Below are 18484 nucleotides of genomic sequence, written 5' to 3'. Positions count from 1 at the left end.
TTAATATTAAGGAGTGTGCCTCGGAGCGAAAAAGACCACTTAAATATGTTTCCAAAGGACAGCACAACCTATACACCACAGCTGTCACTGCGCCTCAGCTCGCGAGGGTTTCAGCAAATACTGAGAAATAACGCGGACTATAAAAAAGGGTTCCGTGTTTTCGGTATATACAAATAAGCACAAAAAAAAATATAACCACCGAGACGGCTTTTCTAGAAAGGTGAAAAAGAAAAAAAAACTTAAATTGTCTTTGATGAAAAACAAAAACAAAAAAACAGCTTCACAGGAGCACATTTTCTATCCTACTTTTCTTTTCTTGTTGACACAGAACACCAGCCGAACTGAGCTGTGTTTGGGGTTGTTCCTTCCTATCGAAAACAGATTCCTTGCCCCGTTTCCTTCTCTTATCTTTACCAGCATGACGATTTCTAAGAATTTAGGCCAGGCATAATTGTCCTGGAACATGAATGAAAAGAGGACACGGGAGAGACATTGGGGGCATTGAAGGTGCACTAAAGACGTTTCTGAGATCGTCTGTTTTTGGTGATAACTCATTGTACGAGCTTACTAACCCGTCGTCACACCACGGCGCCTCAGCTGAATTCTGTGCTCCAGATTTTTCCGCTCAGAAAGGCGCGTGGTGCGAGCTTCGATCATATTTTTTATAGGGAAATAGACGTCGCACGAGCGTAAGTTTTCGATTTTTCAAGGGGGAAATACAATTAAAGGGAACCCTGCATTTGTAGGGTTCCCGAGAAAGGATTAACAAATGTAGAACGTGCGTTTTCTGATATGCGTCTTTTGGGTCGCAAAGAGCGTGCTCCGAATCCCGATACACACCGATTTCTCTCTGGTGTTAAAAGCAGACAATGAAAACACCGATTAAATGTTAAAAAACATAAGCTCGAATATACAACCCCCGAATTTTTAGAAAAATAAATGCCGAAAACACGGAACCCTAAAATGTACGCAAGGTTGGCCGAGGTATGAGGGGAAATCTGGTGGTTTTTCGAGGGTCCTGAACTAACTAAGGTTTTGAAATACCCATTAAATTCGATATAGCTATTGAGAAAACGGCCGATAAATGCGATTCCCAAACCGACATTCAATTTTACCCGCACCTTCTAGGGATGTGGTGGCTTCACGTGTTCTAAAACTTTCAGGTCGATTTGGGGGTCTAATAAAAACATTACGTTGCACTGTCTTCTTTATGTTTGTTTGTTTGGATGAACTGAGCATTAACGTAATTCAGTTCACATAGTCAAACTTCGAAACCGTCGGGAACAAAGTGTGCTGCCCAAACTTAACTCTGAAGTCACGTTTACTGACATGCGCAGGTCAAAGGTGTTCCAAGGCTACGCGTTAGATGACGCCAGTGTGTCAGTGTGTTAAGTAGAGAGCCTGTATTACAGAAAGTCTACAACTGCTCGGTCGTCGTCACGTGGTTTATGGGCCCCGTGTGCAATACGAGCTGCGAACAGGCGCCGAAAGCGTCGGTCGTCTGCGAACGTCTCCGCCTTTCCGCCTGCTTTCCTCCTCGCCACAGGAAAATGCAGTGCAGGCGCACTTGCGACCAATCTCCGCAGGAGGCGCGCGCCATTAAATTGTGAAAGCTTTCCATGATTCGAGATGTGCCCTATAGTGTTTAATATTTTGTTTAGTGAACTCTACACTACCCAGATGGCGCCACCCTCCATCACGACCACCCTTGCCCCCAGTGTGCGGCGCTGTGCTGCGGGCCTTTCAGTAAACAGCGTGGCTTGAACTTTAAATTGACTCGGGCGTCTCTTTGTTCCCGGCGTTGGCGCGCTGGTCCCGTGCCCCGTCGGCTGCCGCCGTCTTCGGCATGTGAGATCTTTGCTTCCCGCAGGCCCTCGTGGACCTTGGGCTCTACCTGTCGGTTTTAATTTTTCAATTTACAACATACCCTTCCTTCAATGTGGGTTCTCTTGTGTTAAGCGGTTACAAAGTCCGAACAAAACACACCCGAGCACACTCAAACTCAACTGTTTGGACTAGCCATAAGAAGGTGACGAGAAGATGAACAGTGAACTGAAAAAAAAGTTTAATGGGCGAACTTGTGGCAAACAAAATAAGTAAAAAAAGAGCGTCGAGGCAGCAGGAGAGCAGGCGGCGATTCGGCGGCGTAACAGAGAGCGAGAGCACGACTGACTCGACAAGGTCGCGGGCAGCTGCTTATCTACAGTGCGTCACTATCTCGAAAGTTCGGCAAAAAAAGTTGGAGCGTCGCGTGCTTGAAGCGAGGATGAACTGGCACTTTCGAGAACAAGAAAACAGGACGAAAGGTACAACCAGAACCGGAATGAACGCGAATGTTCTAGAAGTTCGTGACCGAGCGTTGCTTTCTCGGCACTGCGGGCGGCAATATCAGGGTTCAAAGTTTGGTATCCGGCGTCTACGGCAAAACCCAAACTACCTGCTAGAGGGAGAGCAACATTGACCGTCAGCAGAACGGCCGCGAGGTGACTTCACCGTGGTGCCGCGGTACGCGTCGCCCAGTGGTCCTTGACTAATGGCTAACCCGCCTGCCACCCGCCAAACGAGTAGCTGGTCGCTTCTTCAAAATCGGAATAAAACTTTGGTTGGGCTAGTTTGCACATATCGATAAAAAGTTGAAAAGGCGCGAAAAATACAGGACGAAAAAAGACGCGTACGAAACGGACAGGCGCCAGCTGCTAACTTTAGAGCCGAAATACTGCGTCACTTTGACGCAGTATTTCGGTTGTGATCACATTTCCTGCCACTATAGCGATACCCATTCATTAATTTGGTTTCCTTTTCGACCGGAGATGCCCTTCGGGTATCCGTGCTTCCCGTTCAGGTTTTTAATTTTCTGTCCTCGTTGTTTTCTTTCACAAATTTCCGTTGACCACTGCCATCGTGCCAGCTTAGCCGCCGCGAACCTCCGTTCAATGAGCACGATGACGCGGAATCGAGGCGCAACATAAACATATCTTACAGAGGTCGCTGGGGACGCTGCACGAAACCTGATGTAAACAGGCCTATAGAGAACACCAACATAAGGCCTCGACGTAACGCCACTGGGGTGGCGCTACTATTCACAGGGAGCATGTGCAGAATTTCCACTTCACGCGAATGTGGCCCCAGCGCACACGAAGTGCCCTCCCACCTTGTGTTGGCTCGTTTTGTAAACAGCGCGTTGGCCTACATACAGCCGATCGGCCCGACTCTCACCAGCTTGAGCTTGAGGGCGGAAAAACCGGAAGTGATGCAGGCGCGCATGTTCTTCCACTCGGAGCCCTTCACGTGGATCAAACCTCGCCCAACGACTGGATGCATCTCGTCGGTCCTTATAGTTACCTGCGTAAAAAAAAAAAAAAAAAACAAAAAAAAACACGTAATTATTTTTATTTCCTAGCACCTTAAGTGAAGAATACGTAGATATCCTAAAGGTGACACGATTTATTTTCAGCATTTACCCACTCCTCCATTTCGTTCAACAGATGGCGGTTATGTAAACTGTGTAAACAAACAAATAAATTCGATTTTACCCCATTTTTAATTATCGACTATTTTGATCACGTCTCCGAATAAAATCTATAAAGCCTGTTTATTCTTCAAGTGAGAAATCTCTTTACCATACCATCTTGATGAATTACTCGAGACTTGGGCGAAAACTTGAGAACATCAAACGTGGAAGAGAACAAGGCTTCGAGACCCTGTCTTGCTGTCACCTTCTTTTTTTTCTTTCTCTTCCACGTTTGACGTTTCTCAGATTTCACCCCAGTCTCGGGTAAGTCATCGAGATGGTAAACATACACCATCTTGAATGCTCTGTCATGGTAATTTCATTGCTCTAGCCTGACAGCCTGATAGTAATCAGATGACTGGTTAAAAAAAACTGTTGAATAATGCCTGCTTTACTTATCTGTATTTAGTGTTATTTTGCCTAATGTTCTTCGGGTTGCTTACAAAATCGTTAGGGAATGAAGCTGGACGACAGTAATGTAAAGCTCATTTTCACCAGGCCGAAATTAAGTAGTCGTGTAAGCATTGCACCTCTCGGCTGTTTAGTTTGTTTGACATTACAGTACACACCGTAGACGAAATGTAGCTCAGTCCACTACCTCTCACCATGAACTAAAACACCTACGTGCGGTTCTGACATTACTCCGCTGCGGGGGTGTTGATTTTCACACGGCGCATGTGCACACGGTTCGCGCCACGTGAATCTGGTTTAGGTGCGCACGCAGCGCTTACATTTGGTGTGGGCAAACGCTGATCTGTTTATAAGCAGCGGGCTTGTGTGTAGCCAAAGCCACAGGGGCTGCTAGCTTCAATCTCGGGATCTTTAGCAGACGCGTGGTTCTTTCGGAGAGTAAGTCGTCTGCTTCTTGCGCTGGAGTTGCGATGACGTCAAAAAAACGCCCAGCTCTGATTGGCTCTAATTGAAGGACAGTGGGTAGGCCTCCAAGCAAGCTGTCTTGAGGTGTACCCACTATCCTTCATTCCGAACCAATCAGAGCTCGGCGTTCTGACTTCCCCGCAACCCCTGCAACAGAAGCAGACGACTTGCGTTCCGCATTGCTCCGACCTGCGCATTGGTTACTCAAGAAGCGGGCTCTGGCACGCACGTCAGGGCAAATGTACCATGTTGTTTCCGAAATGGCTCGCAATTTGACCTGGCGTCCTTTATCTCTGGCCCATGTACTAACGGGGAATAATTAAATGCGAACAGAGGAGCGCGTGGCTCGCGGTACAGGCTGCGCCACCTGGAAGTGAGCCTAGGGGCGAGGGTGCGTGGCCTACTTAGACGTGTTCATGCCCTTCGCTCTGCGCTCCCCAAGCTTTGGCAGTGCGCGTCTCAGTGCGCTGAAAGCTATCAGCGCTATTTTTGCTCGCTCGGCGCGTGCGGCGAGCTTCTTCGCACCGCACGCGCTGAGCCAGCAAAGATAGCGGTGATAGCTTTCATCGTACTAAGAGGCGCGCTGCCGAAGCTTGGGGAGCGCTGAGCGAGGGGCGTGAACACATTGGAGTAGGCCACAGACCCTCGCCCCTCGGCTCACATCCAGGTGGCGCAGCCTGTACCGCGAGCCACGCGCTCCTCTGTTCGCATTTCATGTTTCCCCGATAGTACATCTTACAGTAAATGAAATGTGGCTTTTGTACGACTAAATATTTATGATTGAATATGAACAGTTTACTCACTTGCCAAGTTATCGTAAGCTGTGAATAAAATTAAAAATTTAATGCGTTACTCAACGAAAAAGAACGGATTATACTGACCTACACTGTAAAGCCAAGAAATGAGTACGCCGTAGCATAAGGTTAGCTTACACGTTTTGCGCCATTATCCGGAGCTAAAAGCTTTAAAATTTGCTCGTGTCTTGGAATAATTATGGAAATGTGAAAGGTCGCTTTTAGATTTTAAAGCTGTTTAATTTGTTCGTATACACTAGGTCGGTCTGTGACTGAAACATACATTTGTCGAACAATATATTTGAGGACAATTTTGTGAAGCAGAAAACATGTACCAGCTTCTAGTGTAAGACAATATCGTCCTCACGACATCGCATTCCATAGAAACAACCTGAAGTGACTAAATTTATCAAACGAAAACTTCGAATTTTTTAGGTTAAACAAAAAAGCAATCAGTACATATTTGCTTTAACCTTGAGTTCGACAAAATTTTTAAAGCTGCAAGCCCTTTGCAACTACGGTATCAGACAGGACTGGGCAGTATCGCAATGCAAATATATTGTGATAGTATCTTAGAGATATTTTCGAGTATCTGTACATCTGTATCGAGATACGATCGAAAAATATATTTCTATCTCAGTAGCGAGATACATTTGAGATGTGTCGCTTTTATCGCGATACTTTGCCAGGCTTAGGTATCTCGTTATGTTTGTTGTCATTTTGAAGATAAATTTTAAAATAAAACAACATCTGTTTAATGCGAGTTGCTTCGTAATATATATTATGGCATAATATGACATATAATAACTATGACATAATAAATCCCAGTCACCAACATTAAAAAAAACTGTTGTTTAAGAAAAACTTAGGGGCTAAAATAACCAAATCAGCTCCTCTCACAAAGCCCTCCACTCTTTCTGATTTAGCAGATCGAACGCTCTAAAGGAGTTGAGTGAAGAAAAAGCACGGTCCTGTTGTCCAATCTGCCTAGGCTATGGGTGAATCAGATGCTTATAATAAGACGGTTTAAGATTCGCCCTCATGGCAAAACAGGGTTTATTTCGGGCAGACGTTTTTTGTCAAGCATGGTACGTAGTCTACCGTCCTGTAACTATGTGGCTCAACGGGACTGACATGTTCTCTTTAGCGGCATTAATGATAAATATAGAGTTCAAGGTAAGGGGAACAGCATAAAATGACACAAAAAAATAGCACGAGCATAAATTACCATTCATATTCTCCACGAACTGAACCCTCCCCACCTAATACCATTCGGGAACAAATGTATTTTCTATATGTATCTGTATCTGGTACCTGTACTCCGGAATACTTTCTCACCGGTTTTGCAAAGGTATTTCAGGGATATCGCGTTGCATAAAAGACAGATGTATTTCAATATCTGTATTTTGGGTCTTAAAACACACGTATCTCAGTATTTGTATTCCCGAATACTTTTTGAAGTATATCTGCCCAGCCCTGGTATCAGCCACCATCTTCTCAGCGGATGTATGATATGGCCTTTTGCATTCGCTTTTCCAGAACTAAACACAAACGTGTTTTCTGTGAACGGTAGTGCTCCTTGCATATCTGTTTTCTTTTTAGCTGTTTATTAAAGATTTACCGAGGTTCGCAAAACGCGTGAAAAGTGCACAAAGACGGGTGTAGAAAAGTTGAGGGGAATAAATTCGCCGCCGTATATTCACATTTACACCTTATGCTTTCCGGAAAAAGTAAGACGATATAAATGTGTATTGGAGTTAGTGCCAAAAATAATACTCACGCCACGGTCAGTGAAATTGGAGAAGTTTTTGACGAAGACGTACTTGAGAAATTCAAGGTCCCGCACTACGAGCATTGGAACATCTCCATTGTAGAAGCTGAAAAATCATAGACAAAGAGTCGAGAAAGGTACGCATGTGTGGAGCATGGCAATGGTTATAATTTGTGACAATATTTTTTGTATCATCATGATCATCTGTTTATTTTGTTTGCTAATGAACATCTAAATGCCTGGTTATAATAAGGGTTCAGAGTTTTGGGGTTAATTTGTTTCTTGAATTCAGGGGTATTTTATTTTGCGCCTCTTACAGATTCGTGGTGTTTTATAAAAACTATAAAGGTCGAAAAAATACAGGCTTATCGGGGCTTCTACTAAAGAAAATAGGGCAATTACGGCACTGACGTTGGTTATCAGAACTTACAAGGAACAATACACATGACGTAGGGACTCGGAAAACGCATCGTACCGAGAAAAGATGAAAAAGTGTGTGAATGCGAAGAGATATGCGGCCTCGTATACAGTTTATTAAGGGCTGTGTTTCAAGTCAGCACGAAAAAGTTGTAGATAAATGATGGTATTCCCCCGGAGATTTTGATTTTCTCATTCGAGGTGGTTTTTTTTACATTTTCCCCTATTTTGATAGAACCGACTCCTGTGTTAATTCTCGAGTATTATCGGTGTTGACCGAAAACACGGAACCCTCATTATGATGCATATAATACGTATTACACGCATCGGTTCCCCAGTGGTTCATAGGCTTCGTGTTATGAACAACTGCTGCAGTTGAAGTTATTCTTTTAAGACGGCCTTATTGTATAACGAGAAACCTATATCGGCCTAATTTATAAATTATTACAGTCGGTTAAACGTGCATTTTTATTTAAGTTGAAATGAAAGACCATATTTATGTGCGGAAGACTAATTCAAACGTGTATATGCTTTATGGCGAAAATTCTCCCGCGCTATGAAAGTGAACTGTACGGAAACTATTGTCAAAACCTAGCTGAAAATACATCTGCAGAAAAGTTAGGACAATCAAACATTTTAAATTTCAGGTAAATATTTTTAGTTGTTATATTCTCCACTCTTTCAAAGTTGATAGCCTAGAGACTCTTACCCAAATATATCGCCATATTGCTTGCACCATTTTTTCACAGCCTGGTATAAGTCCTGTTGGTAATAAGTATAGAAAATAAGTCAATAAGGAGTTGCATAGATCGTTTAAGTAAGCTGTACGAAAAACGTCTCCCGAATCAGGTCAATGGTTTTTTTTAGTGAATGCTTTAAAGTGCATACCATTCACCCCACTTAAAGGGGTTGATTGACACGATATTGTTAAGAGGTATGAAAAACTTCGAAAAAAAATCTTGTAGCGTCTTTCCTGATGACAGCTAACTTAGCTGTCTTCATGTTAACATGATATCTGGTAAATGAACTCTGAACAACTAAAATACCGTAGATATTTTAAAATGATATGTTAATAGTATGTTAGGCGCAAATTGCAACTTCCCTTCTGATTATTATTTTAATGACATAAATATCTAACCAATCTTCTAAGCCATCTGCTCTTCGCGTTTTATCCTGATGCTATCATTGAAACATACTGGTAAGCAGTATTTTACTGGAACATGTTAAATGACTTATCATCACTCAACAATAAATCGTACCTTCCTTTTCAGTTCTATGCTTAGATGTAAGACAATTGCTTAAAACATGCATGTGAACTATCGTGAAAATCCAGACTTAAAAAAACTGTGTTATCGAATTTAATTTTTTTTTAAATTTTAGTACGCTGTTACTAGCAACGAAACTATTACACGGTAACATAACCCATGAGATATGATTTAAATTAACAATTATTAGGGTGATTTATATTTGGGCAAGAACATTCCTCGAAAACAGCAATAAATCATTCTAGGTCACTAGATTTTCTGTCATTGCGAAGACTACACTCTTAGAAGGAGTAATTTAAAATAAAACTGTAAGATCCTCATCTTTAATCGAATGCGAGCACCATATCTTGGTGTATAAATTTATGCGAAAATTAACAAAGTTAAGGCAAGGGTGCAGGAGACTCTGCAACATATATTCCATAACCCTGAGGTGATAGAAACGACACTTAACAAGTGTAGACGTGGCCGTTCTTTCTCTCCTTTGAGTCTTGTATTTTAAGATATATGCTTTCTAAGCGGTTAGCTCACAGATCAGAATAAACAACCAAAATCACATTTTCGTGGTATTCCCAAAGGTTTCCCCAAAGCAGGTTTGGTTTGGGCCCAGGAATTCCAATGTCTTTGAAGTAAGAAAAGGTCTTCCGTCTCCATCTGTAAAACAGACATGTAATACATATCTGGTACTTCTTATGTTGATCTTGCAATTTTTATTGCCCCATCTGGCGTTGTTAAAAATATTTTGAGTCAGAGTTTATTGATGATAGCTTGTCAGCTCGGCTTTGATAACCTTCCAATTACATATATAATTCTTTAATTTTTATTCTTATCCATTTTACTTTTGTACCAGATCGAGATAAGGCCATAGGCGTAAAAAAACAATGCATCTGCAGAGTGTAACTGAGAAGGGTCAAACGATTTCTGTAAAAGCACACAAATAATGAAACATTTGTCGTCTGTCGGCACTTGAAAAATATCCTATATGTTTTTTAGTTTAGCATTTCTCAAATTATTGCACTTGTTCACCTAGCATATTGGTGGAAATCGCACTTGTTTTTATGCTATATTGAGTTTAAAAAATATGGCCACCGATTTTATAAAAAATATTTGATTAACACAAACCTACATTTTTATTGATAGTTTATATAAATCGAAAAATATATCATGAAGTCATCGGAAGAAACTGTCTAATCAAGAAAATGAAATAGGACAATTACTAAGAACCTTTACTCACGAGATTTCAGAAACAGCTAAGGAGAGTCGTTTCTTTTTGGTGACATAACAACTGAAATCTATGTTAAACAAGGAAACAAATATCGATATATGGTGGTAATTTTTAAAAACCAGTTCGGACATTAAGATTATTTGTAAAGCGCTGCCTATATTGTCACGATGGACAATTGATGATGCGATGAAATCTGCAGCAGACTAAACGTTTAAGGGGGCGAACTTGTGCCGCCACCCCCCCCCCCCCCCAGAAAAAAAAAAAAGAAGAAAAGAAGTAAAATGAGAGGCGCTATCAAGCGGCTCCGGTGCAGCGTCAGACTTGGCTACTGCGCAACGGAGGCGCACAGCTGGGCACGTGGCGGCGCCAGTGCGTCTGCCGCGGCTATGACGTCACTCCTCTGGAACGCGCAGACCGGCGAGTCGCGCGCGGCGGCGGCTCCGGGGCGCCAGCTGTGCGCCGCGTGACGTCACTGCTCCTCTCGCATGCACAGCACGGCTCTCCAGGAGCCACGCGAAACTGCGAAACCTCGGCGAGCGTAGCTCACGCTACAATAGAAAAAAAGGCTAGCGTCGCAGGAGTCGATTTGGGCGTAACAACAGGATCGAGCGCTGGGGCGAGACTAACTCCGGCTTGCCACGCGGAGCGCCTTTCCTAGTCACGTGGGTTTCTGGAACATTCGACCTAAAACGTTCGGCGCGTAAAACATTCGTACCTTGATGAGACAAAGAAGTTCTAGAATTTGCGAGAGCGCCAAGAAGAAAGAATAAATAAATTAACGTTGAGCTCGCTGGAATTGAACCTAGATCCTCCGCGCGACAGCCAACCCGGTAATCATTCGGCCACGTACGCAGTCGCTCAGCGACACGCGTGGCATTGCTCCCCCATTTTAGGGCATCGTTTCGATGCGACGGGCCGGGATACAAAATAAGCGAAAGGAACAAAAATAATGGCAAACGGCGGAGATTTCACAGGCCACGTCTCAACGTGGTTCTCAACGCGAGCAGTGCACCCCCCAAGAGGCGTAACGAGGTGTCCTCCGGCGGTTCGTATTTCAGGTCCATCCCATTGCGTCGAGATTTTCGAAGGCAACGAGAGAGCCTCCCTCTCAATACTGAGTAGTCTGGTCCAGCCTCAACTAGCACCGATGTGCCGTGGCCGTCGATACCAAAGTTAAGGTTGTTGGCCACCGTAGCAGGTGCGTCGTTGCGATGCGTGGCGTCGAGAAAGTAGGAGCGCTCCGGCGTTCTTGGAGGCTCTTTACTTCGGTCGCGTTCGGCAATGCCAACTCCAGGCGTTACCGCACTTAGTTTTCCCGACGAGATAGGGGGACAGGCTGTCTCGACGAGAGCGGCGGAAGGGCTCGGGGCGGCTCATAAGGCGGAGAACGTCTTCGAAGAAACTTGTAACGTTCTCGTTTGGCCCTTTACTTCTTGCTTGGAGAGGTTCTTCGGCCCGCTGACGTCGCTGCTGGCTGGCAAAGGTGCGTCGAAGCTCGGACTGGAAGTCTTCCCAAGCCGAAATTGACGCTTCGTGGCTTTCGAACCAGGTGTGCGCCGTGCCTTCCAGAGCGAAGTAAAATTCCGCAGGCCCTGCTCAGGCCCCCATTAGTTGAACCGGGCGACGCTCGCAGTGGCTCAACCAGTCGTCCACATCTTCATGAAGATTGCCACTGAAATTCACTGCCCTTCCTAGGTGGGGCCTGTACGTAGACGATAGACGTCGGTGCCGTTCCGTCTGCTATGACGTGGTGTTCATCCTTGGCGTCTTATTCTTCTTCGGCTGCTCTGGACGTTGACCGAACTCTGGAGGCTGGTCTTGGTTACGGCGGCTGGGTGGGGTCTGGGGTTCGTCGGCGGGGATTGGTTTTCCGGGACTGGAAAATGATCGAACTCGACAGATCTTCTGAGGGGTACGTTTCACGGCATCGAATGTGGTACCCCGCACCTGTACCAAAATGTCAACAATGACAATTGATGATGCAATGAAAACTGAAGCAAACTAAACGTTTAAGGGGCGAACTTGTGCCCAAAACAAATAGAAAAAAAGGATAGCGTCACAGGCGTCGAATACCCCTGACAGCAGGATCGAGCGCTGGGGCGAGGCTGACTCCGGCATGCCACTCGGAGCAAATATTGTAGCCCCGTGGGTTTCTGAAACATTCGGCCTAGAACGTTCGGCGCTTAGAACACTCGTAACTCGTTCAGACAAGGAAGTTCTCGAATTTGCGAGAACGCCAAGAAGAAAGAATAAAAAGAACATTCAGCTCGCTGGAATCGAACCCAGATCCTCCGTGTGACAGCCAAGCATGGTAACCATTCGGCCGCCTACGCGCTCGCTCAACGACGCGCGTGGAAATATAAGCCTTCTTGATTAACTAAAATTTCGCACTTCTAAATTGTTTTGTAACAAAGTTAGATTAATACGGATATCGGCCACACATCTCTCACCTTATTTTTTTTTCTCGTTATTGTGCATCGTCACCACTCGATTGCAGCGCTATCCTTTTTGCCTACGACGGCAGATCTTTTCAACAGCAGCTGGGAAATAAGCCGCAGCATGCGAGAGAGGTCGTGCGGAAAACAACTGGCAGTAAACATTGGACGGATGAGAGGGTTCGCCTTCTGCGTAGAAGCGTCTTAGAAAGTTTGCCAACGGCAGGTATCTAATAACATTGCTTGCTACATTATAACTGCTAAAAATCTACGACATGATAAATTATCTTCAGTGAAAAAGTGGCCCCTACTGCAATTTATCTTATCAAACAACGAGTACCGAAAGGTGGCAATGACCGTCGCCGAATATTTGATGAGAGTCTTAAGAAGATAATTTGAGCAAGTAAAATCTTCACCCAATGTTCCGAGGATTATTTATATAATTAATATCAATATTGTCACGTTCGCACAGTTCAAGGAATTTATAAATATCCGTTCCTCAACCGACATTTCTTCAAGTGATTGTTCGAGCCTTGTCAAACAATTTGCAAGGCAACAATTACTGTTCACCAAATGCAACTGCCAAATTTCTGTTCAATGTTATCAGTCTGCCAAACAACTTTTATTTTAACTGAAGTACCGACGAAGCGCCACAGATTCAGCTCGAGCAATCAATCACATGTCTTTCGCGTCTTTTTGACACAGAAACATTGCAAGGGCTGTGGGATACTATAATTTTAGGCAGAAAGTCTGCACTTCCTACGCAAACTTAACAAAAAGTGTTGCTGTGTGCTCAAAACGTTTCGGGCACTGTCCATAGTTTCATTACGTTGAAATTACTTCTATAGCTGTGACACAGTGGCTTAGATTATGAGTCTCGGCACTAAATTTTACGCTTAACAGCGTTTAAGTTAAAACATATAATTTTTCAGTTATTTAATTACTGATTTAAAAGTTAATTTTGAAATAAATTACTTAGCTTGTGAGTTGTAAACATATAGAGTCCACAAAGTAGAAGTATTAGGATACCCATCATCATCAACAGCGGTGTCGCATATATCTCGTGCAAAAAAGACATTTCTGTTGTGTTGAACATTGGAAACCTACCTGTATAAAACGATCTTTTCTGCAATAGTCTTTAACGCGAAATTCACGAAATTAATAATTTATTTACTATAAAAATTGGATCGTAATTCGCGTATGTTGTTTCGTTTCGCTGTAATACTTAAGCTAATTAATTTAACCTTTAACATTGTATTATTTAAAGCACTGACTTGCTATAGGGCACAGTTAAATTTAGGGATCTAAATTAATTTTGAAATTTTTAACCATTTCACTTTAATGTAAGTTGAACTCCCCTATATTTTTACAACTTTTCCGAATACCCAAAAAATTATCTTAGTTTAGAATTGATTTAGATAGATTAAAATATAATTTTAAGCACATGTCACAAAAGAATTTTGACAAGCCATTTATATTTCAATGCCTCAGCTTATACAAATAAACAGCCAGATGTTTTACCTCTATGCTAGCTATATTTCCATGAGCGATCACTATCCCATTTTATGCATTGCAAAACTATTTTAAGCCTGCATATATGAATATTAACTTAATTAGCTTATTCTATGCTCATTACCTTTGATGGCACAGATAGAATATACAGGGTGTCCCCGAAAAATAGTTTACAGTGTTTTTGTCACCTCAACGGAAAAACCTCCGCATCGCCGAATGCTCACTCCCCGCCTAAATGCAGCGCTAGCAGTACGGAGCCGATTTCAAAGTTTCAAACTAACATGTTATCTTATCCCAATGGCAAAGGATATTTTACACAAATGCATTTAGCTCACTGCCGTCAGCTGCCGAGACCACGCCCCATTTTCCAACAACGTTTCAGAAAACATTGGTAACGCTTGAACAACATAACGGTTAGTTCTTAAACTTTGGCGTCTGGTCCGGATCACCAGTGCTTTATTTGGGCGGAGACAAAGAAGTTTACGATGGGTCGCTTATTTTGTGTGGTGAAAAAACACGTAATAGGTTTCGGGGATACGCTCTACTTCTCAAACAGCAACAAGTGATGCCCCCCGGAGCCTGTTACCTTTTCCTGAGCGCGCCTGTAGGCCATCGATCAGCGGTGATCGGTGGTTTTAAAGTGTCGCCAAGAAATCAAATTAAGTGCGGAGAATTATGCTCCACAATCTTGTGGATAGCCGAAGAACTTTAGATTCAATTTCAATGTGGGTTTAAGCTTTATCACAAGCTGGTGATTTGTCTAAAACAATACTGGGAACGATGGTTGCACTTGTCTAACAAAACTAACTGGTTTCATCAGTCTTCCTAATAAAAATGGCAGTATTCACATAATTAACCAGCCTTGGGGTATATGTTTAGACCTCAAGAGCTCTGGGGACAATTTAAAACATGTAGGCGTCACTTAGGTGTTTGTCGGTAAGCGCCACTATAATTTCCAATGATCATCTGAGCCGGGGGGAACGTTTTATATTCCCAACAAGGTGGACAGAAATACTAAATGTGAAGGATCTGCGATCAAAGCTATGGCAAAACCAAGGTAGGACACAAAGAATGCATTCTGCTGGAGATGTTAGGTGCACTATTTGTGTTTAACCAATATAAGCATTCCTTCGTTGAAAAACAAACGTGTTACTGAAGCTAACTATCGGACGAGCCAAAAATAGACAACGTCGATTAGAGTACAAGAACTTTCAGAAGTAATAGCCGTTGGTGTGGGGTAAATTTTCTGTATTTCGAATTTTTAGTTTTTTTTTGACATAGATGTAGAAGTTTTGGCGTTCATTACGTTTTCTGCACATCATTGTCCATTCAAGGAATAACATTTTAAAATATTTTTTTCGCATTGTAGCAACGTCTGTTTTTTTTAAAAGAACAACCAATTGGCAACATTTTGATGTGTCATATTGCTCCGTACGCAATTGGTTAGTCAGGAAAATAAAAGCGTTTGCAGGAATCCTCCAAAAATTAAGACTTTTCTCGTGGTCAGGAAAGAGTTAACGGTAAATAACTGAATTCATGAACGAGCTCACCTTAAGAGTATGATTCCCAGAATGATCAGAACGGTAAACAAAGCCGCGACGGCATACATCTGTTGCTTTTTTCCAGCACACCAGGTTCTATGGTGATTACAACACAACGGCAGCAGGTGTTTTCGTTACAAACCAGCGGAAGTCTAGATTTAAAGGCGACTGAAGCAGACTCTTGTCACGTATAATCTATCATAGTGTCCATTCAACCGGTTTAATCTTGATAAGCACCCGGCGCTAACCTCGGCACAAAGATATTTTTGCATAGCCGAGAATGCAGAAACGCAGCTCGAAAGGATCGAGATTATTGTTTTGACCGAATGTTATATTGTTCGTTACCGTCGGACGCCAATTAAGATGGGCATTTTTTGACGTCAGGCTTCGCCTACGTATGTTTAAATAGTTTAGAGTGTTTGTAGACTCTGGTTAAAATATATGAAAACTATGTTTGATTGCGCACTTTAGAAGTCGCAAAGTTCCAAAACATTTGAGGAATTCCAGCAAAACTGCTTCTATACATCTTCAGAAAAGATATTATTGGGCCATTCCACGCCAACCGTCACAAACGTTGCGCTCGACCATTAACAATAAAAAAAAAAAAATCCTGGCTTCATTTCCAAGGTTCTTGACCTTTTCCTAAGATAGTTTTATTTAAACAGCCGAAAAATTTGTTTCTATGGCGTTAGGCGCGGTTTTGACCTTTAAATTGGGTGTAAAACACGGCACCAATCACTAATTGAGTAAAAACCAGATTTTTCTTCGAAACGCTTCAAAATTTATGTTACGAAATTCCAACGGCTTTTATCTTGCTATGTTTTGATGCTTGCGCAATTTTTATTGTTAACATATTTTGTTTTAATTTAACAAAATAAAAAAAAATGTAAATGTTCTCAATTCGTTTTTTAACTGCCGCTGGGGACCTGGCAATTATTACTTCTATTGGAATCCCTGTAGATGCGTTGCAGGCGAAACATGTTTGAAGCCGTACAACAAAATACTTACAGGAAAGAAACGATTATAAATTTGTGAAAAAGTTCCTTTTGCTTTCTAAACAGCGGTTATTCTACCCTGTGGTGGTCCAAGTAAAATTACGAAAAATAACGACTTGAGAAGAAGAGTTTATTGGATTTTATATCGAAAAAGGTAATCAAAATATTTTTTTTTCTAAAGCGGGAAACAAATATTGCATTGCCTTCTTGCGCCTGGGCGTCGGCCCACACGCCCGTCACGACCCCGTGACGACCACTGGAACCGCAAATGGCCCTCAGTACTTTCCTCTGCCTCAAGAACTGAACTCAACCCACCGAGGCCACGCTCGTTGCTCCCGCCATCACGTCGCTTCCTGACGTGTCACTCGTTGCCGCGTGGAATCAGCCTGCGATCGTTACTCAGAATGTCTTCTCCATCCTCGGCGACGATGTCCCTCAAAGCAAGCTTCCGCCCCTCAACAGCAGTTGCCGCATCCGCACCGCCGCCGATGGAACGCACCCTACTCGCGGCATTTTTTTCTTCGATTCCGCCGCGACTAAATCCACCGCCTCACCCCGGTGCATCCAACATCGCTCGAACCCTGATTCGCCCCATGGAGTACGGTTGGCATCCTGTCTCTCGCCGACGTAAGACGGCCCTGTCCGCGGCGCGTCCAGCAGCATCGCTCCGTTGTAAGTTCTCTCACACTGCCATTCTAGGGCCGACCAAACCATGCTGCATCATGGACGCGGCCTTTCCTGCCATCGACTCTGCGATTACTGCGCAGATAGACCTCCGGTCTCCTATACCATTGCAGCTCTCCTACAAAGTGAGGTACCTCGACCGCAGTAATCAACTCTCGGTCGAAGCCGCTTCATCTGAAGTGCGCGACGCCTTGATCAAGGCAACATACATCGCGATCGGCATTCAGCAGATCTCGGTACAAGACTATGAGACCATTCGCTGCGGCCAAATTTGCGGATTCATAAAAAAAAAAAAAAAAAAGAACGCTGGCGGCCTGGATTCCGTGCAGCTCCTGAGAAAATTCATTGCCTGAAATGTGCTACCCTCCATATCCGTCCTCCCGGAAAGTCTGGGTAGGCACTCACCACATTTGACGCGACCAGGCAGCCTCCCGTTCTGCGTGGGACTGGGCCCGTTCACTGTGCGGGTGCACCCCTTCCCTCGTCATACTCATGTGTGTGACACGTGACACCGCATTGGGCACCTGAGTGCCCAGTGCCCCAACAGCACACTCAAGCCCTCTGCTCCACGTGCGGCGCTCCCAAGCACGGCGCGGACGCTTGCTCTTCTGCCCAGCCCAAGTGCCGAAATTGCGGCGGAACGCATTTCGCCACGGCCCGGTCCTGCCCTTAAGACAAGAAATTCAACTCGCAATAACATAACGAAACAGCGGCATAACGCAGCGTCGTCAGTCGCCTTTATCAACATCGAGAGAGGAGCCGGCGTCACCGCCAGTGGTACCCGAAACTCTGGCTTCCGCTCAGCCAGCTGTGCCGTCTCCTGCCCGCAAAGCCTCCATCGCTTCACCGAGGTCTGCGAAGGAGAAGACTGACTCCCGCCCCATGCTCGCCGCAGAACCCTAAGCACCGGCATACAACTTTACCGCCGACCGCACGCAGGTCCCAACACCAGAGCCGCCTCGGGCCAGCTTCGCAAAAGAAGTGAGAGCTAGTCAACGCCACTATGAGACGCCCCCCCCCCCCCCCTTCCGTCAGGGGCAGACTTTACTGGCTTGCAACAACAAATCGGCCTTTTCACAAAACAAATGCTGGCAGCCACGCAGCAAATTGCGGCCATGCAAAACTCACTGTCCCCTTTTGTGGATACCCGTGCAGTAATCTAGCGCCTCACGATGCAGGGCATCATTCCGTTCTGTGCTCCCCCCCCCCCCTTTCCTCACTGTTATCACTCAAACATCACTAGCTTCCCTACGATTGTTCAGTGGAACTGTCGCTCGCTTAGCCGCAAGAAGGCAGACTTCATTCAAAAATTTAATCTTCAGTCGTCGTCCGACACGCCCGCTACGTTCGCTCGACAAGAAGTCAACGGCCCCCTCCCTGCTTTGCCACAGTACGATGGAATTACTTGGGACATTGAGGCTAATGCCGCACCCTTGCCGTGGATCCGCTCCGCCCTGTACG

The 18484-nt window shown here is 44.2% G+C and overlaps 1 protein-coding gene across 1 annotated transcript in view; it reads right to left on the bottom strand.

Annotated features, from left to right (window-relative positions):
* The window catches only part of LOC120838167 (cytochrome P450 3A14-like), a 40071-nt gene extending 24582 nt beyond the window's left edge, over positions 1–15489 (bottom strand). Inside the window, exons 1-5 of the mRNA XM_040207944.2 lie at positions 15354–15489; positions 9189–9285; positions 8079–8131; positions 6962–7058; positions 3217–3342 (exon numbers count right to left, since the gene is read on the bottom strand). Of these exons, the coding sequence (XP_040063878.1) occupies positions 3217–3342; positions 6962–7058; positions 8079–8131; positions 9189–9285; positions 15354–15412 (432 nt within the window). The 5' untranslated portion in view covers positions 15413–15489. The remainder of the gene's footprint in view (positions 1–3216; positions 3343–6961; positions 7059–8078; positions 8132–9188; positions 9286–15353) is intronic.
* Between the last annotated feature and the right edge of the window lie 2995 nt (positions 15490–18484).

Source organism: Ixodes scapularis, unplaced genomic scaffold (assembly GCF_016920785.2).
Source record: "Ixodes scapularis isolate PalLabHiFi unplaced genomic scaffold, ASM1692078v2 PGA_scaffold6__148_contigs__length_123643588, whole genome shotgun sequence".
NCBI classification, from domain to species: domain Eukaryota; kingdom Metazoa; phylum Arthropoda; class Arachnida; order Ixodida; family Ixodidae; genus Ixodes; species Ixodes scapularis.
The sequence above is the reverse complement of the archived record's forward strand: the minus strand, read 5'-3'. Positions and strand labels throughout refer to the sequence as shown.